The following is a 25,214-nucleotide window of genomic DNA, read 5'->3' on the forward strand; positions in this document are numbered from 1 at the left end:
GCTGCCAAACACGAATAGACATTGTACAAGCTCTCATATATCGCTACACAATAAGCACTACTTCTGTGAAGACAAGTTTCACTTTCGTGTTATACCGATTCCTATGACGGAGGGATCAGCCATGTTTTTTGTCACTTTATGGTCACACAAAAAAAATTTTAGACAATATTTTTCTCAAATAGAAATGTCTGAAAAATTTATTTCAGCAATCAAAAAGTCACATTTTTGGAGTGCACATCACGAAAAAATTTGACCCTCAAACTGTTCAAATTTATCAGACACACACACAACAATTTTGAAGGAATACTATACTAACAACATCACGGTAAGGCAACCAAATCTCTTTTAAAACATGTCTCCCCAACTTCTTAGATAATGCTTAAACATCCTTTGATTTCACGTGTCAGTTCAAAATATAGGAGCGCGTGGTGTCAGTTCCAGGCACACCAGAATCATATGCAGCATACTGCGTGAAGAACTGAAATACCAATGTAATGACAATTCACACATGCCAGGCTGGGTACGTACTCGGTGTTGCATTGTCATGTGAATTTTCAATTGAGTGCTCCGCACAAAGGACTTGGCACAGACAGTGCAGCTTTACGGTCGTTCACCTTTGTGTGTTTTCATATGACCTTGCAAGTGAGCCCTCCGCACAAAAGACTTGGAGCAGATAGTGCAGCTGTATGGTCTCTCGCCTGTGTGTGTTCGCATGTGAATTTTCAAGTGAGTGTCCCGAACAAAAGACTTGGCGCAGACAGTGCAGCGGTATGGTCTTTCGCCCGTGTGTGTTTTCATGTGATTTTTCAAGTGAGTGCTCCGCACAAAAGACTTTGAGCAGACAGTGCAACTGTACGGTCGTTCGCCTGTGTGGAAGCGTAGGTGTTCTGATAGTGTGGTTCGATGCGAAAAGCTTTGCGGGCACAAATGACACTTATACGGTCGCTCGCCTGTGTGGACACGTTTGTGATCTGATAGAATGGATTGTTGCGAGAAGCTCTGCGAGCAGAAGGAGCACTGAAATGGTCGTTCACCAGTGTGAGTGCGCAGGTGGACCCTAAGTTGGCACTTTTGCGAGAAGCTCTTGTCACATGAAGGGCACCGATGTGGGCGCTCGCCGGTGTGGGTGCGCAGATGTCGATTGAGACTGCCTTTCATTTGGAAACTTTGAGGGCACAGGTGGCACTTAAGCAGCCGCTTGCCAATGTGGACCTTGTGATGAACTTCCATATCAGATGGTCTTTCAGTTTCAGAGACACCAATGGAAGAGCAACGGAACTGTCGCTGCTGTGACTTGCCAGACTCCAGAGGTGCTGGATAGCTGGAATGCCTCTCTTCTGCATAGAAAAAAAGGCAGGCCATTGAACGTAACTACTTTTGATTCAAAAGAAAAATGCAGTTAAGAAAGGTAAAAGAAAACTAGAGGAATAGATGTGGTGCTAAAGATGATCACTATTTCTTTTTTTTTTCAACAAATGTGGAGGGTTGCTCTGTGCTCTTCAAACTTTTTGCTTGCTCTAGATACTTTTTATGTGATTACACAATGCTTGGACGTGTGCTACCTGCCCACGTAGGGGTAAAATATTGCCTATGCAAGAAACAAAGTTATAGGTTCACCCTGACCGTTCAAAGTTGCATGCCTAACATGCCACTCGAGAAAAGTGTGATAGCCAAACTTCCACGGAGACTTAATATTCGTGACATTGCCATGCAGAAAAATATACTGGTAATGCAGTGAAGCCTTTTTCTGGACCTGCTTTTCAGCATGCATTACACTTAAGCTTAATACCAAACATGAAGTAACCAACATTCCTATCCTCATCGCAAGTTACCTGTTGTGAGCGTGTCAATGGTCTTGTTCAGTTTTTCCCTATTCAACTCACCCTGTACACAAGGAATGATACTAGTCTAAGCAAAGGTGCTGCTATTAAAGCAGCAGGAGTGCATGGCCTCTGTTGTTTGAAGCGGTATGCCAAACTAAGAACAGCTATGAACCAAAGCTCCATGCATTACATAATTGTCAGTACGAAGGAATTATTCTCAAGTTGCTCGTTGCTTTGTTAAACACAATCAACTACGCTTGCATGTCAGTCTATTTTTTCCTCTTCTGAACACATGAGATGCGCCATATTTATTGCCCACACCAGGGCAAGTTCTATTTCAAAGTGAACAGCTTTCTTTGCATCTTTCACAGGTTTTCATGGTTGGTGGTTGGACTTTTGCCGCCAATACAAATCAACAGTAACATCAGCAATGCAGTAACAGTTCAAACAGAGACAGTAGCAACAAAGACATAGTCAAGACAAAGGAATGAAAATAAAGCATCCGTTATTTCAAATTTACTAGTATGTACCTACATTGGTGGCCCCAGTTACCTTCCACATTCTTGTGCAAATGTAAAGGCAATAGAAAACAATGCTGCAATGCATGAAATATATCTTTTTGACAAGAGAATCATCTATGTTGACGTGCATTAGTGCTTAAAAATACTTTTTCGCTCGGACGCCATGATGGATTAACATTGCGGTTGCATCTCACTACAAATGCTTGCCTACTACGTGCGTTAATACCTGGTAAAATACAACGTGCCATAAGGTTTATTTAGGACAGGGAAACGCATATGAATTCAGACATGTGATTAACAAAATTAAATAATGTTTGTGTTTTATGGGCACTGACATCAAATTTACGAATCTAAAAATTTTTGCATCCATGATTATTTATCGACCCCCTAGTAACGATTCACGACCCAAAATGCAACTGGGGGACAAATACCTATCTGTTTTATTGTTAATATGACCAGTATCGAGCACGATTCAATATGGGTGATAAGCCTGCCAATTTGCACTGCTTGGAGCGCTTCCTCGCGCTCTACTCTAGACCGCGCCCCAGCTGATCACTTGCCCACAGAAAGGAGTGACATGATGCTCAGCTGATATTACGTCTACAAAGCGCACAGGTGCAGTCATGTCACTGCCACCAGCACCGCTGTCAAAACTGTCGACAAGTGATGGAGACAACATTTTGAAACTTGGTATCGCAACGATTCGTGACCTCACGATACATTTTGGCTTCGACACTTTGCAAAACAGCAATTAGAAAATGGACACCATTCCAAGCAGCGATGAGAAGGTGCCCCAGGGATGCACGCTTGGGCCATACTCGCTGGTATGCCTCAATTAGATATATCAGATAATTTTAGCTTGCACAACATTCCGGTATACGCAAAAGGGTTTAGGAATATTGGAATGACGAATGAACACCAGCGGAGAAGTAGAATATGGAAGGTTTCTAATATAACGATTCTGTGCTCGCCAGGTGTCAGGTTCATCTTTACGCCGCCAGATGCCCCACCTATCCGGCCTCTCACGTTTATGGCAGCAGTAACATGGTGTTACGCTAATGCAAAAAAGTCTACGGACGAACTAAAATTCTCTATTAACCCACCTGCATGTTAATCCTTAGCGATGATATTTACCTATACGCTACTCCACATTTATAGCTTGTCTTCGTGTTGGCCTCTACCGTACGTGTAAACAACACAATCTTTCTGCTTCTTCCGTGCTTCGAACAACACAACTGCAGCTCACAACGGTTCCCCGACATGCTGACTGACGAGCATACGTCAAATCCTGCGGTTTCCTTTCGCCTGTCTTTCTTGGTTGCTTGCGTTTTGTAATTTCATGAAATCATTCAAAGCGGCGCGACGAAGATCAAGCATGAAGACAGCGGAGAGCCACTAAGAGTGAGAACGTTTCCAGGTGCCACGATAAGAACACTCAGATCGGCGACATCATCGCTACTAGTGAACAGTCAGTCGAGACTGTATGGGCAGCACTGAACACGTCCCACTAATGTCGATGTCGCAGGTTGCCGAAAGCCCCACTGAGCTTTCGTACGCTCTTTTCCCTCGAAATAAAATAACCTCCAGGTGACGGACACCATTAAAACTTAAGTCAAAAATTCTCATGCATACCGAGCAATCGAACGAAGGAAACGTCTCACACTAAATTTTATGTCAGTGCCCCTTTAAGAGCTAAATTGTATACACATATGATATCGAAGGATAAGTATGCTCAAGATAAGGTCTAATTAACTTTCAGGATGATTGATGAAAGTTAATTTAATGAGTTCATTGAAAAGGCGCATGGTTTTCTTGTGAGCAGCTGGGATCGTTGCAGCACCTGGTGGATCACATTTCAACCATGCACTTCTTTCTATGTAGGCCTCTGTGATCTGCTTCGGCAGTGGAATGAAACACAAGGTTAACCTAAGGAATACACCAGGGCACGTGAACGATGATGTGCGAGTGCCACTACGATTAGGTTCGTCTGTAGATTTTTTTTTTAAGGCTGTTGCTGAAGACAAAAAGAAGTTGCTAAATTTTCATGTAATTATGACCATAAAAATAAACACTCAAGACCACTTATTGAACTTGGAACTTCTTTCGGAATACCTAACGCAAAAACGTGATAATTATTCTGAAAGAAAACATTTTAACAGTGTGAGCAATGAGTGTCACAATGAACAACAGTTTATGCCAAAACGTTTTAGAGTAGAGGCAGGCAATTTTGGGGGCACCAATGCACTTTGACAACAGTAAAGGTCTAGGTGACCTTAATGTACATGTATGAAATTAGCCTCACTGGTGGTCATATACTAATTGTGTCTACACAAGTCACCAGTGACCTGACGGTACACAACACTACATACAACAACAGAAACAACAACAATGACAATAACAAAACGATGACAACAGTGGTGAACAAGTGCTCTACTTTCTTTTATTGTTAAATTATTCTGCTCCCGTTTTCACATGGCCTTCCTGCAAATGTAGTGAATTTGAATGCATGCTGTAACTGTACGCTTGCTCTGTCTCTACAAAGTAACACGAGAACCAACGCCTGGTTAGAACTTCTGAACATAAGTTCTGTTTGGCAAGAACCATGCTTTTCAAGTTGTGGCAAACTTCATCCTGGCTTGTTTTCCAATATGCCATGCACCCTTGAGGTAAGCATCTAATGGCAACATACGACATTTGCGAATCTGTAAGGATAGAAAGAATATGTATCAATGAAGCTGGATGTTCAGCATGTTAAAGATAACGCAGCGGGAAAAAATGCCCTATACAGCTCAGCATATGCATTCACAAGAGCAGGGGCGTAGCCAGAAAATTTTTTTTGGGGGGGGGGGGGGAGGGGGGTTCAACCATACTTTATGTATGTTTGTGCGTGCATCTGTATGTGTGCATGTATATATACACATGCAAAATTGAAAATTTTCGGTAGGGAGTGGGGGTTGAACCCCCCCAACCTTGGCTACGCCCCTGCACAAGAGATATAAGCAGATGTGATCAATACTGGTTACTGGGACATGCGTAACACTCTTTGAACACGCATAAGTATGTCAAACCACTCCTGCACCTACTTCAAGTGCTCTATTCATGCATTCTTTGATGGCAATACCTATGGTATAAAGTACATCAGAAAAAAAATTCATATATGATTAAGATACTCCCTAATGCAAATATTAAGTGCAGCTTTTTAGGCTTTATTCGATTAAACATATTCAAACAGCTGGGTGCTCACTGCAGCAGTGCGCAGCTCCAGACCTTCTCTGTGATGGCATTTAAAGCGGGGCCCTGCAACACTTTTTCAGCATGGTCAGAAAATGCTGCTGATCGGTAGTCAAGACTCCCGAGAACATGTGAGCCAGACATAATAGCACTGCATGTTGCCTGGAATCCACAATTAATTCTCAAAGTCAGCTAGAAATCCCTCGCTCTCCTCTCCACAAATGATGCCATAAAGCCAAATTACCGTGCCGTAAACACAAAGTCCACAGCCATTGGTTGATTTGAGCATTGTGATCTGCACAGTTAATGCGGCCACTGTGGGATGCTGCGAGGTGCCTGTGCACTACTCACGATAACACTGAAAGTAATAATAATATCTGGGGTTTAACGTCCCAAAACCTGACAGTATCGAGTGCATTCCAAGAAAAAAGGAAAAGAAAGTATTGAAGGTCATCACGCGCACTGGCGAATGGTCGTAGCTTCTTGCCCCCTAGTTTATCATCCCTCCTCACTATCGCGTAGCTTTCAGCACTCCCACTAGTATGAAAGGAGAGACAAAGTGCTTAGAGCATGCAACAAAAAACCTGTAACTCCGCTTGTACTTGACAGATTCTAAAACTTTTTGCAGCAGTCAATTCGTCAGGCAAACAACTCCTTTAATGAAGCCATTCAAAGTTTACTTGAAAAAGTGTTGCAAGGCTCTTTTAAGTCATGCTTTGGCAGCACACACTTCTAGATTCTGGCGTCGTTGGCACTCAACCTCTGTTCGGGTAGCTCATTCAACAGCAGTGGCAGACAAAGCACTTTCACTGGTTGTGTCACTCACTTTTAGAAAGAAATTGTGAACACTGGACTTTGAGAAGCGCTGCTCATTTTCAGAAAATGTTGCGAACACTGGACTTTGGGAAGCACTGTTTTTAGTGGTGGTGATGCACGCAAGGTAGCGTAGTACAACCTTTATGTTTCTCCTCAAGCACTCCTCACTATCACTGCCATTTATCCTCTTTAGCACAGACTGTTCGCTTGGTTACATTGAAGAGGACAATGCATAGGCATCAACGGGCACTCAAGAGCTGTGCTCTAAAACTTTACTCAAACTCGTCTCGCTGACACTCGCCAACAAAGTGAATAAAGATGTCAACAAAGATGAACCATGCAGCAAGAACAAAGACCACGTCACGTCCTACGAACATTCATATTGACATGGTATAAAGGAGTGAAATGATTGCTGCTTTTAGTGCTGAAGTGGTTCTAGTATTCATGTTTACTGTATCGAGATTAAGGTGAGACTTGAACCATAAATCTTTTGAATTTTGAAGTGACCTAAAAGAAATTTGACAGTCTAACTCAGCTCTTTTTTATCTGATCTTGAATATGTAATTGATCTCGAGTAGCCACCATTTTACATAATCTGGGTCTACGCATGTGTTTCAGAGACTCTAAAATTTTAACCCAACTGTTGTGCAGTGCCCTTGCTATTAATTGTCAGATGCTACGACTGCTTGTATGTCGATGGGCCCACCTTCAGGCAATTTTCCTTTTGTCCTCTTCTTAAAGTCCACCTGCCCTCTTACACTGAGTACACTTCACAGGGGTCAAGTGAATATTTTCTCATTGCATATGGAGTGCTGGCTTTAAGGAATCAACAAACCGCCAACCATTATCCCCAGGACCTTGTAGCCACTAATGTCATTACATAGTTGAAACCAGGTACTCAAATTTTGTTAAAGTTCTATACCATTGAACTTTTGTTAAATATAGGACAGTCAAAACAAGAGGTCCTCTGCTTGCTATAATGAAAAGATGCCAACTTCATTTAAATTCGACTGAATTGGTAATGTGATGGTCATAAGGATCAATTTCTCTTCATAATGGCGTAATAGTTGCACAAAAAAAGACGAAGATTATTAACACGAGGGCATCCATGTGTGTTGGTCATCCTTCTTTGGCCATATCGGAAAAAGAAGTGATACTACTCAAGGAAAGGGGGTAGCCAGTTGGGGGGGGGGGGGTTGGAGGAGGTGTGTTCTTGTCTGGTTTTTGCCCTTTGCCTTGCCCACGATGCACATGCGCGAGAATTAGTCGAGCGTCAAGTTTAGATATATATTTTCTGTTCAAGCAATAAAGCTTTCAGTTGTGAGTAAGCGCTTGTGGTGTTCACTTTCTTGTCTTCGTCTTTTTTTGCGCAACTATTACACCATTATGAATCAGTACCAACTAGCTCGCCTTTCCGTTTTGCTTCGATTTCTCTGTTCCCTTGTGAAATTTAAACGAGAATGCGTGACATAAAGCTATCCCTCGAGTGTAAAAAATGGGTGGAGCTGGCTTTCAACCAGTGAGTGTTCTTAGCAGAAAAAAAACCAAAAAAACCGAGCAGCAATATATCTTTTTTGTCCCAACGCAAATATGTCTTATCCATTCATTCATTCATTCATTCATTCATTCATTCATTCATTCATGTGGATGTAGGGAAGCCTTAATGCTCTTTTGATGTTGCCCATGCCACACTACATCAGCATAGCATGTAATAATACTGATGATACCTGGACTATCTGGTTCACATGCCTAAGTGAATGTCAGCAGAAACCGAACACAAGATCACAGAGAAAAGGACCATGAAACATGGCACTGAACTTGCAACTAACTCTCACTGGAAGTGAACGAAAAATGCAATTACACACCAACATAATACATGCATGTGTTGCAGAAGAAAATAAAGAGGCAACAAAGAAAAGGAACAAAGATCAAAGAAACGAAGTCTCTGGACGAAGGAAATATAGCGCCAACCAAAAGTAAATTGTGAACAAGGCTCCCGTGTGGAAGCCGAAACGTCTTTTTAAGAATATATTTTTACTTTTGGTCGGCGCTGTATTTCCTTCGTCCACATGTCTTTCCCCGGCCAGGCGGGTTTTCGCCAAACTCTCGACTTCTTTCGTACAGCTTGCAGTGCCATTCAATTAAGCACATCTGTTGATGCCGACTTGGAGGCCCCTGCCTACCTCCAGAGTTTAAAACTTTTTAGATAGCGACAAAGGTTCCTCATTTTTCTTCAACCTAATGCCTTTTGAAGTTGCCATGGCACAATACTTGGTTGCCTCCACCAAGGGAACCTCAGGGTCAAAGTAAACGGTACTTAAAATACTGGGATCCTCTTCTTTAGTTTTTGTGCCATCACAGCTCGGCTGCGCCTACCTGAGCTGCGACAGGTGGGTCCAACCCACACATGCTCGGGTCCGTGGTGTCGCAACACACCAAATGCCTGCAGATTTGCAAGCACCCCTGCGGGTGATCTGCTAAGTTTCCATGCCGAAGCAATTCAGCCTTCACCTGTCTGCAATGATTTCATGACATCATTGTAGTGATCAAGTAAAATATAAAAGCTCACAAAAAAAAAAAAGACTATAATCTATAATGAACATGGGGTCTTGCCTTCAAAAATGTGATGCTTTGTACTTTAGAAAAAGACAGAAAATGAGGTAATAGAAAAACAGTGAGAACTTGCAATACAGCTTTTATTTTCATTTGTGTGGCAATGCGTGGCTCTTAATGCAGGATCAAAAGCATACAGGGTGCCAACTCTACGAAGAAGGGCAAAAAGAGTAAGGTGAGCATCAATGACGACTTTAATGATGCGGACAACACAAAGCAAGCATAATTATTTTTCTTCTATCAGTTTAGTTGATCCATAACTCAACCCATTTCAAAAAAGCTTTATTGATTCCTATTAACTAGATCAAATACTTTCGCAATATGCTTATGACTTCTTCGGTATACAGAAAAACATATTGGAACAACAGTGTTTTACAGATACAAAGTGAAGGATAATCTAATAAGGCTTTTGAACCCTTTACAATGTTTCAATCTTTTGTGACGGCAAGCATGCTGCCATTTTATCCCATTGTGGCGCCTACATCTGGTGAGGTGAGAATGAGTGGGTGATTGGTTTATAAAATCATAATGGTAAAACCGAATATGACTGATCACATAGAAAAATTTTCATTCAATCCCTTGGGGCAAAAGCAATCAGGATGCTCATGCTTTGGCCAAAAATTGAACTTGCTCTTCTGAGGTACGCAGTGCAACACAACTAGGAGGTGTGTTCACCAAGGTAGCAGTGCATCCAAAGACATAGCTTAAACACTGCGAGGGATAATATCTCAGCCAGAGATCTTGCCAGGAACACGATGCATCAAACACAGAAGTGTTATGTGCAACCAGTTTTGCTGGTGCAGAAGTAAACGAATTCAGAAGTGTTCACACAGGCAGGAGTATATTTGGAAAATACATACATGCCCTAGTGAGAGAACGGACATTAAGAATTCAGCTTTAACCCTTTGAGGGTTTACGCCGTACATGTACGACATTGCCTGTATGCTTAAAATGCGCGCCTTTTTCTATCATTTCTCTTGCTTGGCATGTGCTGTCATACTTCAGGAATATATGGAATTTTTTTCATGCACCGATGTCTCTCCATTGTTCGTTTTTTTTCCAAAGCGGCACCCCCGGCTTTCGCTTGTGCATTTGAGCACACGTGTGCGGTGCGGCTAGTTTCGGTTTCATCCTATGGTTGTTACTGCTGCTCGTGCCCGCAAAGCTGATGGCTGTCTGGTTTCTAATCTCTCAAAGGTTGACCGCTTGTTACTCTCTCATTTATTGCTCCCCGGGGCACGATTACATCTGTTTCCGTGCGGCACTCAATTACACAAACGATGCCGCCGTGGCTGCGTTTACTATTTTGGGTACTCGGAAAAGCTAACTCCGTCTCGTTGGCGACAGGACGAAGGATTATTATAGCTTTTTCACTCGTTTTGCTTTCTGGATGGGCGCACAACCAAACAGTTTTCTTCCGTGCACTCACTCACGCAGTTCGCTCACGCTATGGAAGTGCGGGCCGGTTGCACTGCTGCTAGTGAGTCGAGTGGCGATTCCTCCGATGTGGACTATTCCCCAAGTGTATTTTTGTATGCCTCTGAGCTATGTTTAATACAACGCATAATTTTTATTTATAAAAAATCGTATAAGCTTTTTTTTAGGATTTTGCTTGACATTACTCACGAATAAACCACGTGTATGTATGTAACATCAACAAAAAATCTTTTTTGTCACTTTATGGTCACACAAAAATAATTTTAGACAATATTTTTCTGAAATAGAAATGTCTAAAAAATTTATTTCAGCAATCAAAAATTTACATTTTTGGAGTGCACATCACAAAAAAATTCGACCCTCAAACTGTTCAAATTTATCACACCCACACAAACAACAATTTTGAAGGAATACTATACCAACAACATCACGGTAAGGCAACCAAATCTCTTTTAAAACATGTCTCCCCAACTTCTTAGATAATGCTTGAACATCCTTTGATTTCACGTGTCAGTTCAAAATATAGGAGTGCATGGTGTCAGTTTCAGGCACACCAGAATCATATGCAGCATACTGCGTGAAGAACTGAAATACCAATGTAATGACAATTCACACATGCCAGGCTGGGTACATACTCGGTGTTGCATTGTCATGTGAATTTTCAATTGAGTGCTCCGCACAAAGGACTTGGCACAGACAGTGCAGCATTACGGCCGTTCACCTGTGTGTTTTCATATGACCTTGCAAGTGAGCCCTCTGCACAAAAGACTTGGAGCAGATAGTGCAGCTGTATGGTCTCTCGCCTGTGTGTGTTCGCATGTGAATTTTCAACTGAGTGTCCTGAACAAAAGACTTGGCGCAGACAGTGCAGCTATATGGTCTTTCGCCTGTGTGTGTTTTCATGTGACGTTTCAAGTGAGTGCTCCGCATAAAAGACTTTGAGCAGACAGTGCAACTGTACGGTCGTTCGCCTGTGTGGATGCGTAGGTGTTCTGATAGTGTGGTTCGATGCGAAAAGCTTTGCGGGCACAAATGACATTTATACAGTCGCTCGCCTGTGTGGACACGTTTGTGATCTGATAGACTGGATTGTTGCGAGAAGCTCTGTGAGCAGAAGGAGCACTGAAATGGTCGTTCACCAGTGTGAGTGCGCAGGTGTATCTTTAGACAGCGACCCCACCGAAAGCTTTCAGGGCAGAAATGACACTTAAATGGTCGCTCGCCTGTGTGGACACGTTGGTGATCTGATAACCCGGATGAGCGCGAAAATCTTTGCGGGCAGAAGGAGCACTGAAATGGACGTTCACCAGTGTGAGTGCGCAGGTGGACCCTAAGGTGGCACTTTTCCGAGAAGCTCTTGTCACATGAAGGGCACCGATGTGGGCGCTCGCCGGTGTGGGTGCGCAGGTGTCGATTGAGACTGCCCTTCATTTGGAAACTTTGAGGGCACAGGTGGCACTTAAACAGCCGCTTGCCTATGTGGACCTTGTGATGAACTTCCATATCAGATGGTCTTTCAGTTTCAGAGACACCAATGGAAGAGCAATGGAACTGTCGCTGCTGTGACTTGCCAGACTCCAGAGGTGCTGGATAGCTGGAATGCCTCTCTTCTGCATAGAAAAAAAGGCAGGCCATTGAACGTAACTACTTTTGATTCAAAAGAAAAATGCAGTTAAGAAAGGTCAAAGAAAACTAGAGGAATAGATGTGATGCTAAAGATGATCACTATTTCTTTTTTTTTTTTCAACAAATGTGGAGGGTTGCTCTGGGCTCTTCAAACTTTTTGCTTGCTCTAGATATTTTTTTATGTGATTACACAATGCTTGGACGTGTGCTACCTGGCCATATAGGGGTAAAATATTGTCCATGCAAGAAACAAAGTGATAGGTTCACCCTGGAGACCGTTCAAAGTTGCATGCCTAACATGCCACTCGAGAAAAGTGTGATAGCCAAACTTCCACGGAGATTTAATATTCGTGTCATTGCCATGCAGAAAAATATACTGGTAATGCAGTGAAGCCTTTTTCTGGACCTGCTTTTCAGCATGCATTACACTTAAGCTTAATACCAAACATGAAGTAACCAACATTCCTATCCTCATCGGAAGTTACCTGTTGTGAGCATGTCAATGGTCTTGTTCAGTTTTTCCCTATTCAACTCACCCTGTACACAAGGAATGATACTAGTCTAAGCAAAGGTGCTGCTATTAAAGCAGCAGGAGTGCATGGCCTCTGATGTTTGAAGCGGTATGCCAAACTAAGAACAGCTATGAACCAATGCTCCATGCATTACATAATTATCAGTACGAAGGAATTATTCTCAAGTTGCCTGTCGCTTTGTTAAACACAATCAACTACGCTTGCATTTCAGTCTATTTTTTCCTCTTCTGAACACATGAGATACGCCATATTTATTGCCCACACCAGGGCAAGTTCTATTTCAAAGTGAACAGCTTTCTTTGCATCTTTCACAGGTTTTCATGGTTGGTGATTGCACTTTTGCCGCCAATACAAATCAACAGTAACATCAGCAATGCAGCAACAGTTCAAACAGAGACAGTAGCAACAAAGACATAGTCAAGACAAAGGAATGAAAACAAAGCATCCGTTATTTAAAATTTACTAGTATGTGCCTACATTGGTGGCCCCAGTTACCTTCCACATTCTTGTGGAAATGTAAAGGCAATAGAAAACAATGGTGCAATGCATGAAATATATCTTTTTGACAAGAGAATCATCTATGTTGACGTGCATTAGTGCTTAAAAATACTTTTTCGCTCGGACACCATGATGGATTAACATTGCAGTTGCGTCTCACTACAAATGCTTGCCTACTACGTGCGTTAATACCTGGTAAAATACAACATGCCATAAGGTTTATTTAGGACAGGGAAACGCATATGAACTCAGACATAGGATTAACAAAATTAAATAATGTTTGTGTTTTATGGGCACTGACATGAAATTCACGAATCTAAAAATTTTTGCATCCATGATTATTTATCGACCCCCTAGTAGCGATTCACGACCCAAAGTGTAACTGGTGGACAAATACCTATCTGTTTTATTGTTAATATGACCAGTATCGAGCACGATTCAATATGGGTGATAAGCCTGCCAATTTGCACTGCTTGGAGCGCTTCCTCGCGCTCTACTCTAGACCGCGCCCCAGCTGATCACTTGCCCACAGAAAGGAGTGACATGATGCTCAGCTGATATTACGTCTACAAAGCGCACAGGTGCAGTCATGGCACTGCCACCAGCACCGCTGTCAAAACTGTCGACAAGTGATGGAGACAACATTTTGAAACTTGGTATCGCAACGATTCGCGACCTCACGATACATTTTGGCTTCGACACTTTGCAAAACAGCAATTAGAAAATGGACACCATTCCAAGCAGCGATGAGAAGGTGCCCCAGGGACGCACGCTTGGGCCATACTCGCTGGCATGCCTCAATTAGACATATCAGATAATTTTAGCTTGCACAGAAGTTTAGGAATATTGGAATAACGAATGAACACCAGCGGAGAAGTAGAATACGGAAGGTTTCTAATATAACAATTCTGTGCTCGCCAGGTGTCAGGTTCCTCTTTACGCCGCCAGATGCCCCACCTATCCGGCCTCTCAAGTTTACGGCAGCAGTAACATGGTGTTACGCTAATGCAAAGAAGTCTACGGACGAACTAAAATTCTCTATTAACCCACCTGCATGTTAATCCTTAGCGATGATATTCACCTATATGCTACTCCACTTTTATAGCTTGTGTCCGTGTTGGCGTCTACCGTACGTGTAAACAACACAATCTTTCTGCTTCTTCCGTGCTTCGAACAACACAACTGCAGCTCACAACGGTTCCCCGACATGCTGACTGACGAGCATACGTCAAATCCTGCGGTTTCCTTTCGCCTATCTTTCTTGGTTGCTTGCGTTTTGTAATTTCATGAAATCATTCAAAGCGGCGCGACGAAGATCAAGCATGAAGACAGCGGAGAGCCACTAAGAGTGAGAACGTTTCCAGGTGCCACGATAAGAACACTCAGATCGGCGACATCATCGCTACTAGTGAACAGTCAATCGGGACTGTATGGGCCACACTGAACACGTCCCACTAATGTCGATGTCGCAGGTTGCTGAAAGCGCCACTGAGCTTTCGTACGCTCTTTTCCCTCGAAATAAAATAACCTCCAGGCGACGAACACCATTAAAAATGTAGTCAAAAATTCTCATGCATACCGAGCAATCGAACGAAGGAAACATCTCACGCTAAATTTTATGTCAGTGCCCCTTTAAGAGCTAAATTGTATATACATATGATATCGAAAGATAAGTATGCTCAAGATAAGGGCCAATTAACTTTCAGGATGATTGATGAACGTTAATTTAATGAGTTCATTGAAAAGGCGCATGGTTTTCTTGTGAGCAGCTGGGATCATTGCAGCACCTGGTGGATCACATTTCAACCATGCACTTCTTTCTATGTAGGCCTCCGTGATCTGCTTCGGCAGTGCAATGAAACACAAGGTTAACCTAAGTAATACACCAGGGCACATGAACGATGATGTGCAAGTGCCAGTGTGATTAGGTTCGCCTGCAGATTTATTTTTAAGGATGTTGCTGAAGACAAATGACGTTGCTAAAGTTTCATGTAATTATGACCATAAAAATAAACAGTCAAGACCACTTATTGAACTTGGAACTTCTTTCGGAACACCTAACGCAAAAACGTGATAATTATTCTGAAAGAAAACATTTTAACAGTGTGAGCAATGAGTGTCACAGTGAACAATAGTTTATGCCAAAACGTTTCAGAGTAGAGGCAGGCAATTTTGGGGGCACCAATGCACTTTGACAACAGTAAAGGTCTAGGTGACCTTAATGTACATGTATGAAATTAGCCTCACTGGTGGTCATATACTAATTGTGTCTACACAAGTCACCAGTGACTTGACGATACACAACACTACATACAACAACAGAAACAACAACAATGACAATAACAAAACGATGACAGCAGTGGTGAACAAGTGCACTACTTTCTTTTATTGTTAAATCAAATTATTCTGCTCCCGTTTTCACGTGGCCTTCCTGCAAATGCAGTGAAGTCGAAAGCATGCTGTAACTGTACGCTTGCACTGTCTCTACAAAGTAACACGAGAACCAACGCCTGGTTAGAACTTCTGAACATATATTCTGTTTGGCGAGAACCATGCTTTTCAAGTTGTGGCAAACTTCATCCTGGCTTGTTTTCCAATATGCCATGCGCCCTTGAGGTAAGGATCTAATGGCAACATACGACATTTGCGAATCTGTAAGGATAGAAACAATATGTATCAATGAAAGCTGGATGTTCAACATGTTAAAGATAACGCAGTGGGAAAAATTGCTCCAATACAGTTCAGCATATGCATTCACAAGAGCAGGGGCGTAGCCAGAAAATTTGGTCGGGGGGGGGGGGGTTCAACCATACTTTATGTATGTTTGTGCGTGCGTGTATATATACACATGCAAAATTGAAATTTTTCGGTGGGGGGGGGGGGGGGGGGGGTTGAACCCCCCCCAACCCCCCCTTGGCTATGCCCCTGCACAAGAGATATAAGCAGATGTGATCAATACTGGTTACTGGGACATGCGTAACACTCTTTGACCACGCATAAGTATGTCAAACCACTCCTGCACCTCCTTCAAGTGCTCTGGGGGGGGGGGGGGGGTTGAACCCCCCTGAACCCCCCTTTGGCTATGCCCCTGCACAAGAGATATAAGCAGATGTGATCAATACTGGTTACTGGGACATGTGTAACACTCTTTGACCACGCATAAGTATGTCAAACCACTCCTGCACCTCCTTCAAGTGCTCTATTCATGCATTCTTTGATGGCAATACCTATGGTATAAAGTACATCAGAAAAAAAAATTCATATATGATTAAGATACTCCCTAATGCAAATATTAAGTGCAGCTTTTTAGGCGTTATTCTATTAAACATATGCAAACAGCTGGGTGCTCACTGCAGCAGTGCGCAGCTCCAGACCTTCTCTGTGATGGCATTTAAAGCGGGGCCCTGCAACACTTTTTCAGCATGGTCAGAAAACACTGCTGATCAGTAGTCAAGACTCCCGAGAACATGTGAGCCAGACATAATAGCACTGCATGTTGCCTGGAATTCACAATTAATTCTCAAAGTCAGCTAGAAATCCCTCGCTCTCCTCTCAACAAATGATGCCATAAAGCCAAATTACCGTGCCGTACACACAAAGTCCACAGCCATTGGTTGATTTGAGCATTGTGATCTGCATAGTTAATGTGGCCACTGTGGGATGCTGTGAGGTGCCTGTGCACTCGCTCACGATAACACTGAAAGCAATAATAATATCTGGGGTTTAACGTCCCAAAACCTGACAGTATCGAGCGCATTCGAAGAAAAAAGGAAAAGAAAGTACTGAAGGTCATCACGCGCACTGGCGAATGGTCGTAGCTTCTTGCCCCCTAGTTTATCATCCCTTCTCACTATCGCGTAGCTTTCAGCACTCCCACTAGTATGAAAGGAGAGAGAAAGTCCTTAGAGCATGCAACAAAAAACCTGTAACTCCGCTTGTACTTGACAGGTTCTAAAACTTTTTGCAGCAGTCAATTCGTCAGGCAAACAACTCCTTTAATGAAGCCATTCAAAGATTACTTGAAAAAGTGTTGCAAGTCTCTTCTAAGCCATGCTTTGGCTCAAACACCACGATGGATCAACATTGCAGTTGCACCTCACTATAAATGCCTGCCTACTAAGTGCGTTAATACCTGGTAAAATACAACATGCCATTAGCTTTATTCAGAACAGGGAAAAACAAATGAACCCAGACATGTGATTAACAAAATTAAATAATGTTTGGGTTTTACGAACTAAACCACCATAACATTTGATGCATAACATAGCAAGGCACTATGGCTTCGTTTTTACCACCTGGGTTTTCCAACGTGAACCGAAATCTGAGTACGCAGCAGTTCTTGTTTTTCATCCCCGTCAAGATGCTACTTCCGTGGCCTGAGCTGCACAGTTCGGAGGACTGCTTACAAAAGTCACAGAAGAGTACATCTGCACAGGTAGCTCAAACATCAAGAGGAATCAATATTCTAGTTCTCAGTACAAAAGACTTTCCTACAACCCTGTGCATTGACAACATACAAATACAACGTGACATTAGTTCAACTTGTGTACAGGCAAATGAACTCACAGGAGTGTCCACATTAGCCGAAGAACACTAAGAAAATCCATACAAACCTAAATGACAAAACAAAAATTAACAATTTAACATGAATATTTAGTCACACACACAACTCCTTTAGAGAAATAAGACATGAAAAAGACCACAGTAAGGCAATGGAATCTTCTTACAAAGAAAGATGTCTGCAACTTGTTAATATTCCCGGAAAATCCTCTGATGCCCCCTGTTAATTCAACATATAAGAGCACATGGTGACAGTTACAGATGCACCAGAATAACATGCAGCATAATGTATAGACACGGCCGCTACATAAAAAAAAAAAGGTGCGGCCTGTTGCGTCGCGTCAATGTCAATGGGTGGGCGCATCTCGGCTGAGTTGACAGTTGCGGCCGCCGTTTTCAGTGAAGATGCCACTGCTCTGATACGCAAGAAAGACGCCGATTCGTGCTAGAATGTGGTTTCCTCGGGATTTATGAGTGTTCATGTGCTTTTTGTGTGATCACATGGTGAGCAGCTTTCCTCGCATTTTCTCTGGTTGGGTACGGTTCTTTGGTGCGCACGCATGTGGCAGATGGCTTTTTTTATCGTTGCGATGCCGTGAAGGTGTTGTGTGCCACTGTGCAACTCAAATGCTATAAAAGATGCTACTGCGAAGTATCAGGAATCTACAGCGCAGGAAGCGTGGCTGAAGAACATCTCTCGCCAAGGACTGTTGGGGAAAGGAAGCAAGTGGGAGCCAAGCGACAGGTCACTGGTATGTTCATTACATTTTACTGAGAATGGCTGTAAAAAGAACATGAAGGTTAGGCTTTTGCTTCCAACTGCGGCCCTGACTGTGTTTCACGGATATTTACACTGTATACAAAAAAGAACGTGCAGTACAGAAAACGGCATCGGAATCCAGATGATGACGCAATAGCTGGGGCAGGCGACTGAAAGCTCAGGAGAAAGCCCCCAAGATTAATTGTTCCTTGCACCCTTTGAAAGACTAGATCAAAGCGCTATTTCCACAGTTGGCCTCAGAATCGTGCAGAGAACGTAGTTTTCCTGTATATCAGGCCTGCCAAACCACATTAGATCTTGCGCATGTCTTATAAGAGTCGAAGAAACCCGTGAACAGATTGAAAAAGAAAGTTGCTCGTCAAGGAGAGCAAAAAAAATTTCAGGCCAATCGAGATGAAATGAAGGAATGCCTCTTAACTTATGAAAACAATTAAGACGTGCAGGTTCATGCATTACAAAAAGCGGAAAAAGGAGAAAAAGCTGCCGTTTTTATCAGCAACCAAGTGGCCACTTTGAGCAAGAAACAGCCTAAGTACGATGAAGATATTTGGTCTTGTTGACGTGAGTCGTGAGAGAGAGTCAAGTGCAGTTCCTCAAGCAGCAAACCGCTTTGGTATGCTTCGTCTTACGAGGACTCTCAATGGCCTGTGTCATATCGGTGGGCTATTTCCTCAGAAGGTGCCTCGAGAAAGACAAGCCTTTTTCAATGACACTGGAAGTTATAAATTTTGCACAAGCTCACGTACATTGAAATTTGGCTTCCAATTCATGACTTAATAACGTACACCAAGGCATGTAGCCAGAACTTTTTCTTGGGGGAAGGAGGGTGCAAGTGGTGGGTTAACAAGGTGAGTTTCACTGCCAAGTGCAGGGGTGAAAGGAGCTGTTCGGAGAGACATGCCTATCAGAAACATTGGCAAAAGCTAAATTTAGTAGTGCGTTAAAAAAAAAAAAAAAAAAAAAAAAAAACAGAGGCAAGAGGAGGAGACGTACACAGGAGAAGTGCTTCTTATTTCTACATGTCTTTTATTTTGCCGCTGTTTCTCTAAGTGCTACTAATTTCGGGTCATGCATCTTTACGAACCTGCTCAACCTGCCGCACTTGTCAGATTGCTGAGGACAGAGGAATAGAGGGAAAGCTAAATTATAGGGGAAAAGGCGTCCGGGTCCTTCGGCCAACCTCCTCAGTGCCTGCATCCCTCCCTGCTCCATCTTGAAGGAAAGTGTAAATCTACTCAGAATAATTTGTAATAACGAGCACTTCTTTTCATTTCAGGTGAGTCAAGCGGGCAACCTTCATGGAGAGCATCGAGGCCCACTCTACAAAAGATTGGCACTCCTAAGGCAAACTGTTCACACATGTGGTGTAATCACCACTTCTAATAACGAGTTCAATATTCGACCTGTAATGTCCAACTATAAAACATGTTCTTTACGGCCTGATTACAGTCAGTGTTGCACGCACCAACGTGACTGTAGAAGTGCTTCTCTGTGAACAGCTGTACCCGAGCTGGGGTGCCACAGCAAGCGCGAGGAGAACTAGGCCCTAGAATGTGGTTTCGGCGCCACGCAACAGGCCTCACCTTTTTTTTTTATGTAGTGGCCGTGGTATAGATATGAAGGATTGAAATATGGTTGCAATAAAAATTCACAGATGCATCACTGGTGACATATTCAATGTTGTAAGACTTCATGTGAACTCTCAGATGACTGCTCAGTGCAAAAGACTTTGAACAGACAGTGCAGCTGCATGGCATTTCCCCTGTGTGGAGGCGCAGGTGAGCTAGGTGGAGACTTCAATCGTCCTGGCAACAGTAGGAATGCATCAAGCGCCTGGTGGTCTGCGTGAGAAATGTGGGAATAGCAGCTGCGTGCACAGTTTATCAAGATTTGTCTCACAAAAGACCTGCTACGACTAGGTTTTCCTTCAAGAACTATGCATTGTCATTCTGCTTTATCTTCACCCCCATCAATCTTTCCCGTTCCGTCACAAGGAAACGAATACCATATACACTCGTGTAAGGACTGCAGTTTTTTTCCGTGATTTTGATGGGGTGCGTTCTTCCATGGAAGTATGAAATTTTTGTTAAATTTTCGATCCAAGTGTGAAAAAACCTATTTAATCGTGCCATATATACCTAACGATGGGATATTTGGTGTCTAGCTGCGGACATCCTCGCTAGATGTCTTTATTGGCACAAAGGATCAATGGCGTCGGAGAGAAGAGTGACAAGATCTCCCACATAGTGCCGCGCGCCCGAAGCTCAAGATAGCGCCATGTGACGAAGCCGCAGGACAGCTACTGCCATCTGGTGGCTCCCGTGAAATGCGCTGTATGCGAGACGCGACGCCGCCGCCATTTGCTGGCAAGATTTTTTTGTTTTTGTTTTCAAAACATGGACTGCCAAGTTGAGGGGAGCGGCCCTTACACAAGCGCGGCCCTTAGCCAAGTGTATACAGTATCCCCGTCATCACCCCTAGCAGTCTCATGGCAGCTGCAATAGGGCAAATGTTTTGAATCAGGCCGGCTCTTGCAGGGGGTGAGCGCTTAACATACAAGTTTCAGAATTCTGAACTTTTGGAAATGCTAATACTGGGCGCTTGTGCGACCACAGTATTTTACGGTATGTTATAAGACCTGAAGCAACTTTAAGAATTCAAAAAGATACCATGGGCTATGTTTTGACTGCTTCTTTCCTGGTAGGAGACACTCATCCTGGTTCAAACAGCAGCGGATGAATGAGTTTCTGAAATATACTATATTCACTTCAAAGCTAGCACAGAATGCATAATTTTAGAGTAAAATAGGTGAATGTTGCCAAGAGAAGCAAGCCACATGTTGACATGAAAAGCGCTCCATAATGCTTGGAAGCTATAGTATTGCCATTCCTGAAATATGTTCATGTTGTGTATCTGCTAACATAAAATTTCTCAAGACATGAAAGCATGCAATATGATGCATCTATTAGATGAATCAAACAAACAAAAAATGGACCTTAACTAGCTGTCTTCATTAAGGACCTGCCTTGCTCAAGGCTGCAACTTAAAGTTGCAGCCTTGAGCAAGGCTTGTCTTGTCGGCTTGAGCTTGTCGAAACGTCGACTCCAGCGATACCCCGTGTTCACAAAGTATACATGAGGAAGCTTTAGAATAGTTGAACCAAGTTTTGGGGGCACTAACGTGCTCTGCATGTGCTAGTTATGGGCCATGCATGACACAAGAGTTTAAGAATAGTGTTTTGTGCTCACTGTTCAATATAATGACACAATGCAACATGGAGGTATTGGGGCTCACTGCTCAATCAAAGAAATAGTATGCCCAACAGAAACACCCAAATGTAGTTTGCATCTCGCACATGGGCAGTGGCTTTCAAAAATATTTCCTTGGGGCCCCAATTCTAAAACTCTCTGTTAACAAAGCACAGTTATTTATTAGAAGAAACACAAACTGTAACACCAAGGCAACCAATACAAGAGAGTAACAACAAGGCCCATGGGAACAGACATTCAAAGGTGATTGGTTCAGAATGTTATTTGAAGCACGGCACATTTGCTTAATTACACTGCTGAGCTCAACATACCAGGTTTGATGCCTTAAAGTCCTATGCAAGTGCAGAAAACTTAACATAAACTTTGTATTTACTTTCCTGGTACAAGGGAGTGAACGTTTTAGGAAACCAGTAAACAACACTGAGGGCTAATATTTGTGATGATAACTGCACACATATTTGATACGAACAAGCTACTGCAAGAATTGTGCGAATAAGTGGGGTAATAATAAAGTTATAGTGGATAAAAAAACCATTTCAGCTGGTTTCGTTTTCTCACTCAGCTCTCCACCTTTCTACACCACACAGAGAGACAAGCATAGCCCACTGTCGTGACTATGACCACATCGGCTTGCAGCCAATGACTGAGCAAGGCTGCCTCCATTTGTTGATCATGTCAGTTTCTCGATTATATTTTTTGTTTGCTTTTAATATGCATCAGCATGCTAGCTCAGCAATGTCACATATAGCGTGACAATGCTTCTTTTTATGTATTATATTACGCATTCATTACATATACATTAGGGCTGTGCAAATAGTGAAATTTTATCTCGAATCGAATAGTGCCGAATAGCGGCCAAAAATATCAAATATCAAATCGAATATTGAATACGAAAGATGTCATTGAAAATTTAAGAGAAAGAACAATGAAATGAAATCTGCTCATGTCCTCGAGCACATAACGCGATGAGTGACTGCTACCGAAAGGCTACAAATTGTCGTGCAGAAACAGAAGCTGTTCCACATGACCTAGCTTCAGGCTCTCTCGCCGTGATGTTACGGTGTTTAGGACTCATCTGGCAACGGTAATGTTGTAATTCATTGTCATGAGTGCTCCGGGCGCAAAAATTTTCGGGCACTCGTTCACAGCAGCATTTTAACTGCGCGCCGGAACAATGGGAGTTTCTGAACGATTGGTGCGGTGTGGCAGTGGCGACTGCACAGCATGAACAAGTTTTCACAATTGAAGCCAATCGACGAGGGTTTCGAGGGAAAAGTCGGGATGTTTTACGGCGCTTGCGGCGTACGTGACCAAACTACGCAAGAAGTCGGCGTGTTCGCTTCAGAAGCGAAGTTGTGAAGGGCTTGACGGGTTTTTCATGAGTTTTTTTTTTACATGCAGAAATGATGTAATCTGTTAAAATAAGCATGCGCTCGCTTTTTAACCAGGATATCAGTGAAAGTCTTAACGAAAGGCTTACTGTAGCAATGTTTGCGTTAGTTTTAGCCACCCCACCCTAACAAGTTGCACCATCGGCCTTTGTCACGTTTTAGATATTTGTCCCTGTCTAATTATTTGAAACTTCGAATACTAGCTATTCGAAAGTCGAATAGAATTATTCGATTAGGTATTATTCGATTCGAATTCGAAACTCGAATATTCGCACACCCCTAATATACATTGTATGTTTATTACAAGTCAATATCAGTCAAAAATTTATTTTTTGTCCCAATCATGTTCGCTATATTGAGGTTAAAGTGAAATGCAGGCCTTAAAACTTATTTTTTAAGTTAACCAAACAAAATTTACAACTCTAATTTTGCCTTCCTACCTCAATTTCGAATGTGTAATTGGTTTTTTGTAGCTGCAATTTTACATAAGCTGTCTCTTCCCATGTGTTTGACATTGTAGAGAACTTTGTCCATGCAATTATGGAATGCCGCTGCTGCCAAATGCTACGACTGTTTGTATGGAAATCAGCCTCCCTGTAGGACCATCAAACTTTTGACCTCTTTCTAAGGTGCACCGATATTCTTACACATTGAATGAAGCTCACAGGAGTGAAGCGAATATTATCTTATCACAGCTGGAAGGACCACTGCCTTTCCAGAATAAAAATAGTTCGAGGATGCTTAAGCTTCGCCTTTAAGAGTGGAATGCAATAGCCTTATCAGGCCTATGTCTCATAAACATATAAACTCCTGAAACATTTGTGCTACCACCAGAGCCATGGCTCGAAGCACAGGGTACTGAACCAGGTCGCGGACAGCAGCAGTGAATCGCACCTGCCATTGGTTGTATCTGCGACCCAGGCTGGTCTCGCTTCCAACTTGAACCCTGACCCTTTATTCTTTGCGCCCACTGGTATTTGTCGCTTACAAACAACGCCATCCACAGCGGGTTTACTGCGACACGACTTCTTTTACACTATCACATTAATGAATAGCCAACCAACATTCCCAGGGCCTCTCTATTGTAGCAATTAATGTTCTTAAATAGTTGAAAACTGTGCACTCTAATATCCTTCTTCATGTTTCACAATACAGTCAAACCCCGCTACAACGAAATTGACGGCGCTCGGAAAAATGTTCGTTGAAGCGAACATTTCGTTGTAGTGAAATCGAAAAAAATATGGCTGACCTGAGCTAGTAGAACAGAGAAACCTTTATTTCCAAAATTCAAAAAGTGTCTGCTGCTTCCTTTGCGTCCCCAGCAGCGTCACGACGCGATTCTCGTATATGCATAGCGACGCCACGTTGAAAAGCACGCAGAAACAACGTTCGCGGCTTCCGCGAACGAACCAAACAGAGGCACGGGCGCGCAACACAAACTGCACAGTTGCACTAATACGCTAACACAAGCTATTCGCCGACAACGGCGATATGCAGGCGTGCTATCGCGGAGCGATGACTTACGCCTTATTCTATGCTATTCTTATCCACCATTCGCGGCTGGCTGATCCCGTTGATAACGTGGACGAATTGTTGCTCCGACCACCGGTCGCACTGGCCAAGCGCGAAAAGCACGAAAAACATTGGCATTGGAAAAGGCATCGTTCCGCGACTGCACCCCAGGGCTGCTCGCATTGATAACGCGTACGTACCGGCGCTTTGACCACTAGCGAAGCGCGAAAAGCATGAAAAGCATTGGAAAAGCATCGGAAAAGAAATCGTTCCGCGATTGCACCTCAGTGTGGACAACTGAGCTTTGGCTTCGGATTGTCTGCGACTAAGAATCAACTCAAACAGTTGCGAAAGCAGGGCAGTCCGATCGCCGTCGCCATCAAGGAATGGCGGCCCCCATACTCAATCAACGGGAGAGTATTTCGGCCGCGCGTTAAAAAAGTGCGGCCGGTGCGGCCCTCTGGCGGGGGTCTGGCCGTTGCCAGGCGAGCGAGACCGGCGAGACGGAGACGCGTAGACGCGGTGGCTCCGGCCATCGTATCGATAGTATGCGCTCCCCTTCTGCGGTAGTGTTATGTTATTTCGGCAGAGTAAAAAGCTGGG

The 25,214-nt window shown here is 43.1% G+C and overlaps 1 protein-coding gene across 4 annotated transcripts in view; it reads right to left on the reverse strand.

Moving 5' to 3' along the window:
* Nucleotides 1–261: 261 nt before the first annotated feature.
* Nucleotides 262–25,214, reverse strand: part of LOC119375026 (gastrula zinc finger protein xLCGF3.1-like) — a 38,698-nt gene continuing 13,745 nt past the window's right edge. Inside the window, exons 2-4 of one of the 4 annotated variants that reach the window (XR_007414444.1) lie at nucleotides 15,607–15,750; nucleotides 11,073–12,051; nucleotides 262–527 (exon numbers count right to left, since the gene is read on the reverse strand). Coding sequence is in view for 2 of the 4 variants with exons in the window: in XM_049411000.1 (XP_049266957.1) it covers nucleotides 11,159–12,051; nucleotides 15,607–15,742 (1,029 nt within the window). In the remaining 2 variants the exon portion in view is untranslated. Of the gene's footprint in view, nucleotides 528–1,293; nucleotides 1,338–9,418; nucleotides 12,052–15,606; nucleotides 15,751–25,214 lie in introns of those variants that run through there. The other 3 variants (XR_007414445.1, XM_049411001.1, XM_049411000.1) reach the window with 3 other exon arrangements.

Source organism: Rhipicephalus sanguineus, chromosome 11 (assembly GCF_013339695.2).
Source record: "Rhipicephalus sanguineus isolate Rsan-2018 chromosome 11, BIME_Rsan_1.4, whole genome shotgun sequence".
Taxonomy (NCBI): domain Eukaryota; kingdom Metazoa; phylum Arthropoda; class Arachnida; order Ixodida; family Ixodidae; genus Rhipicephalus; species Rhipicephalus sanguineus.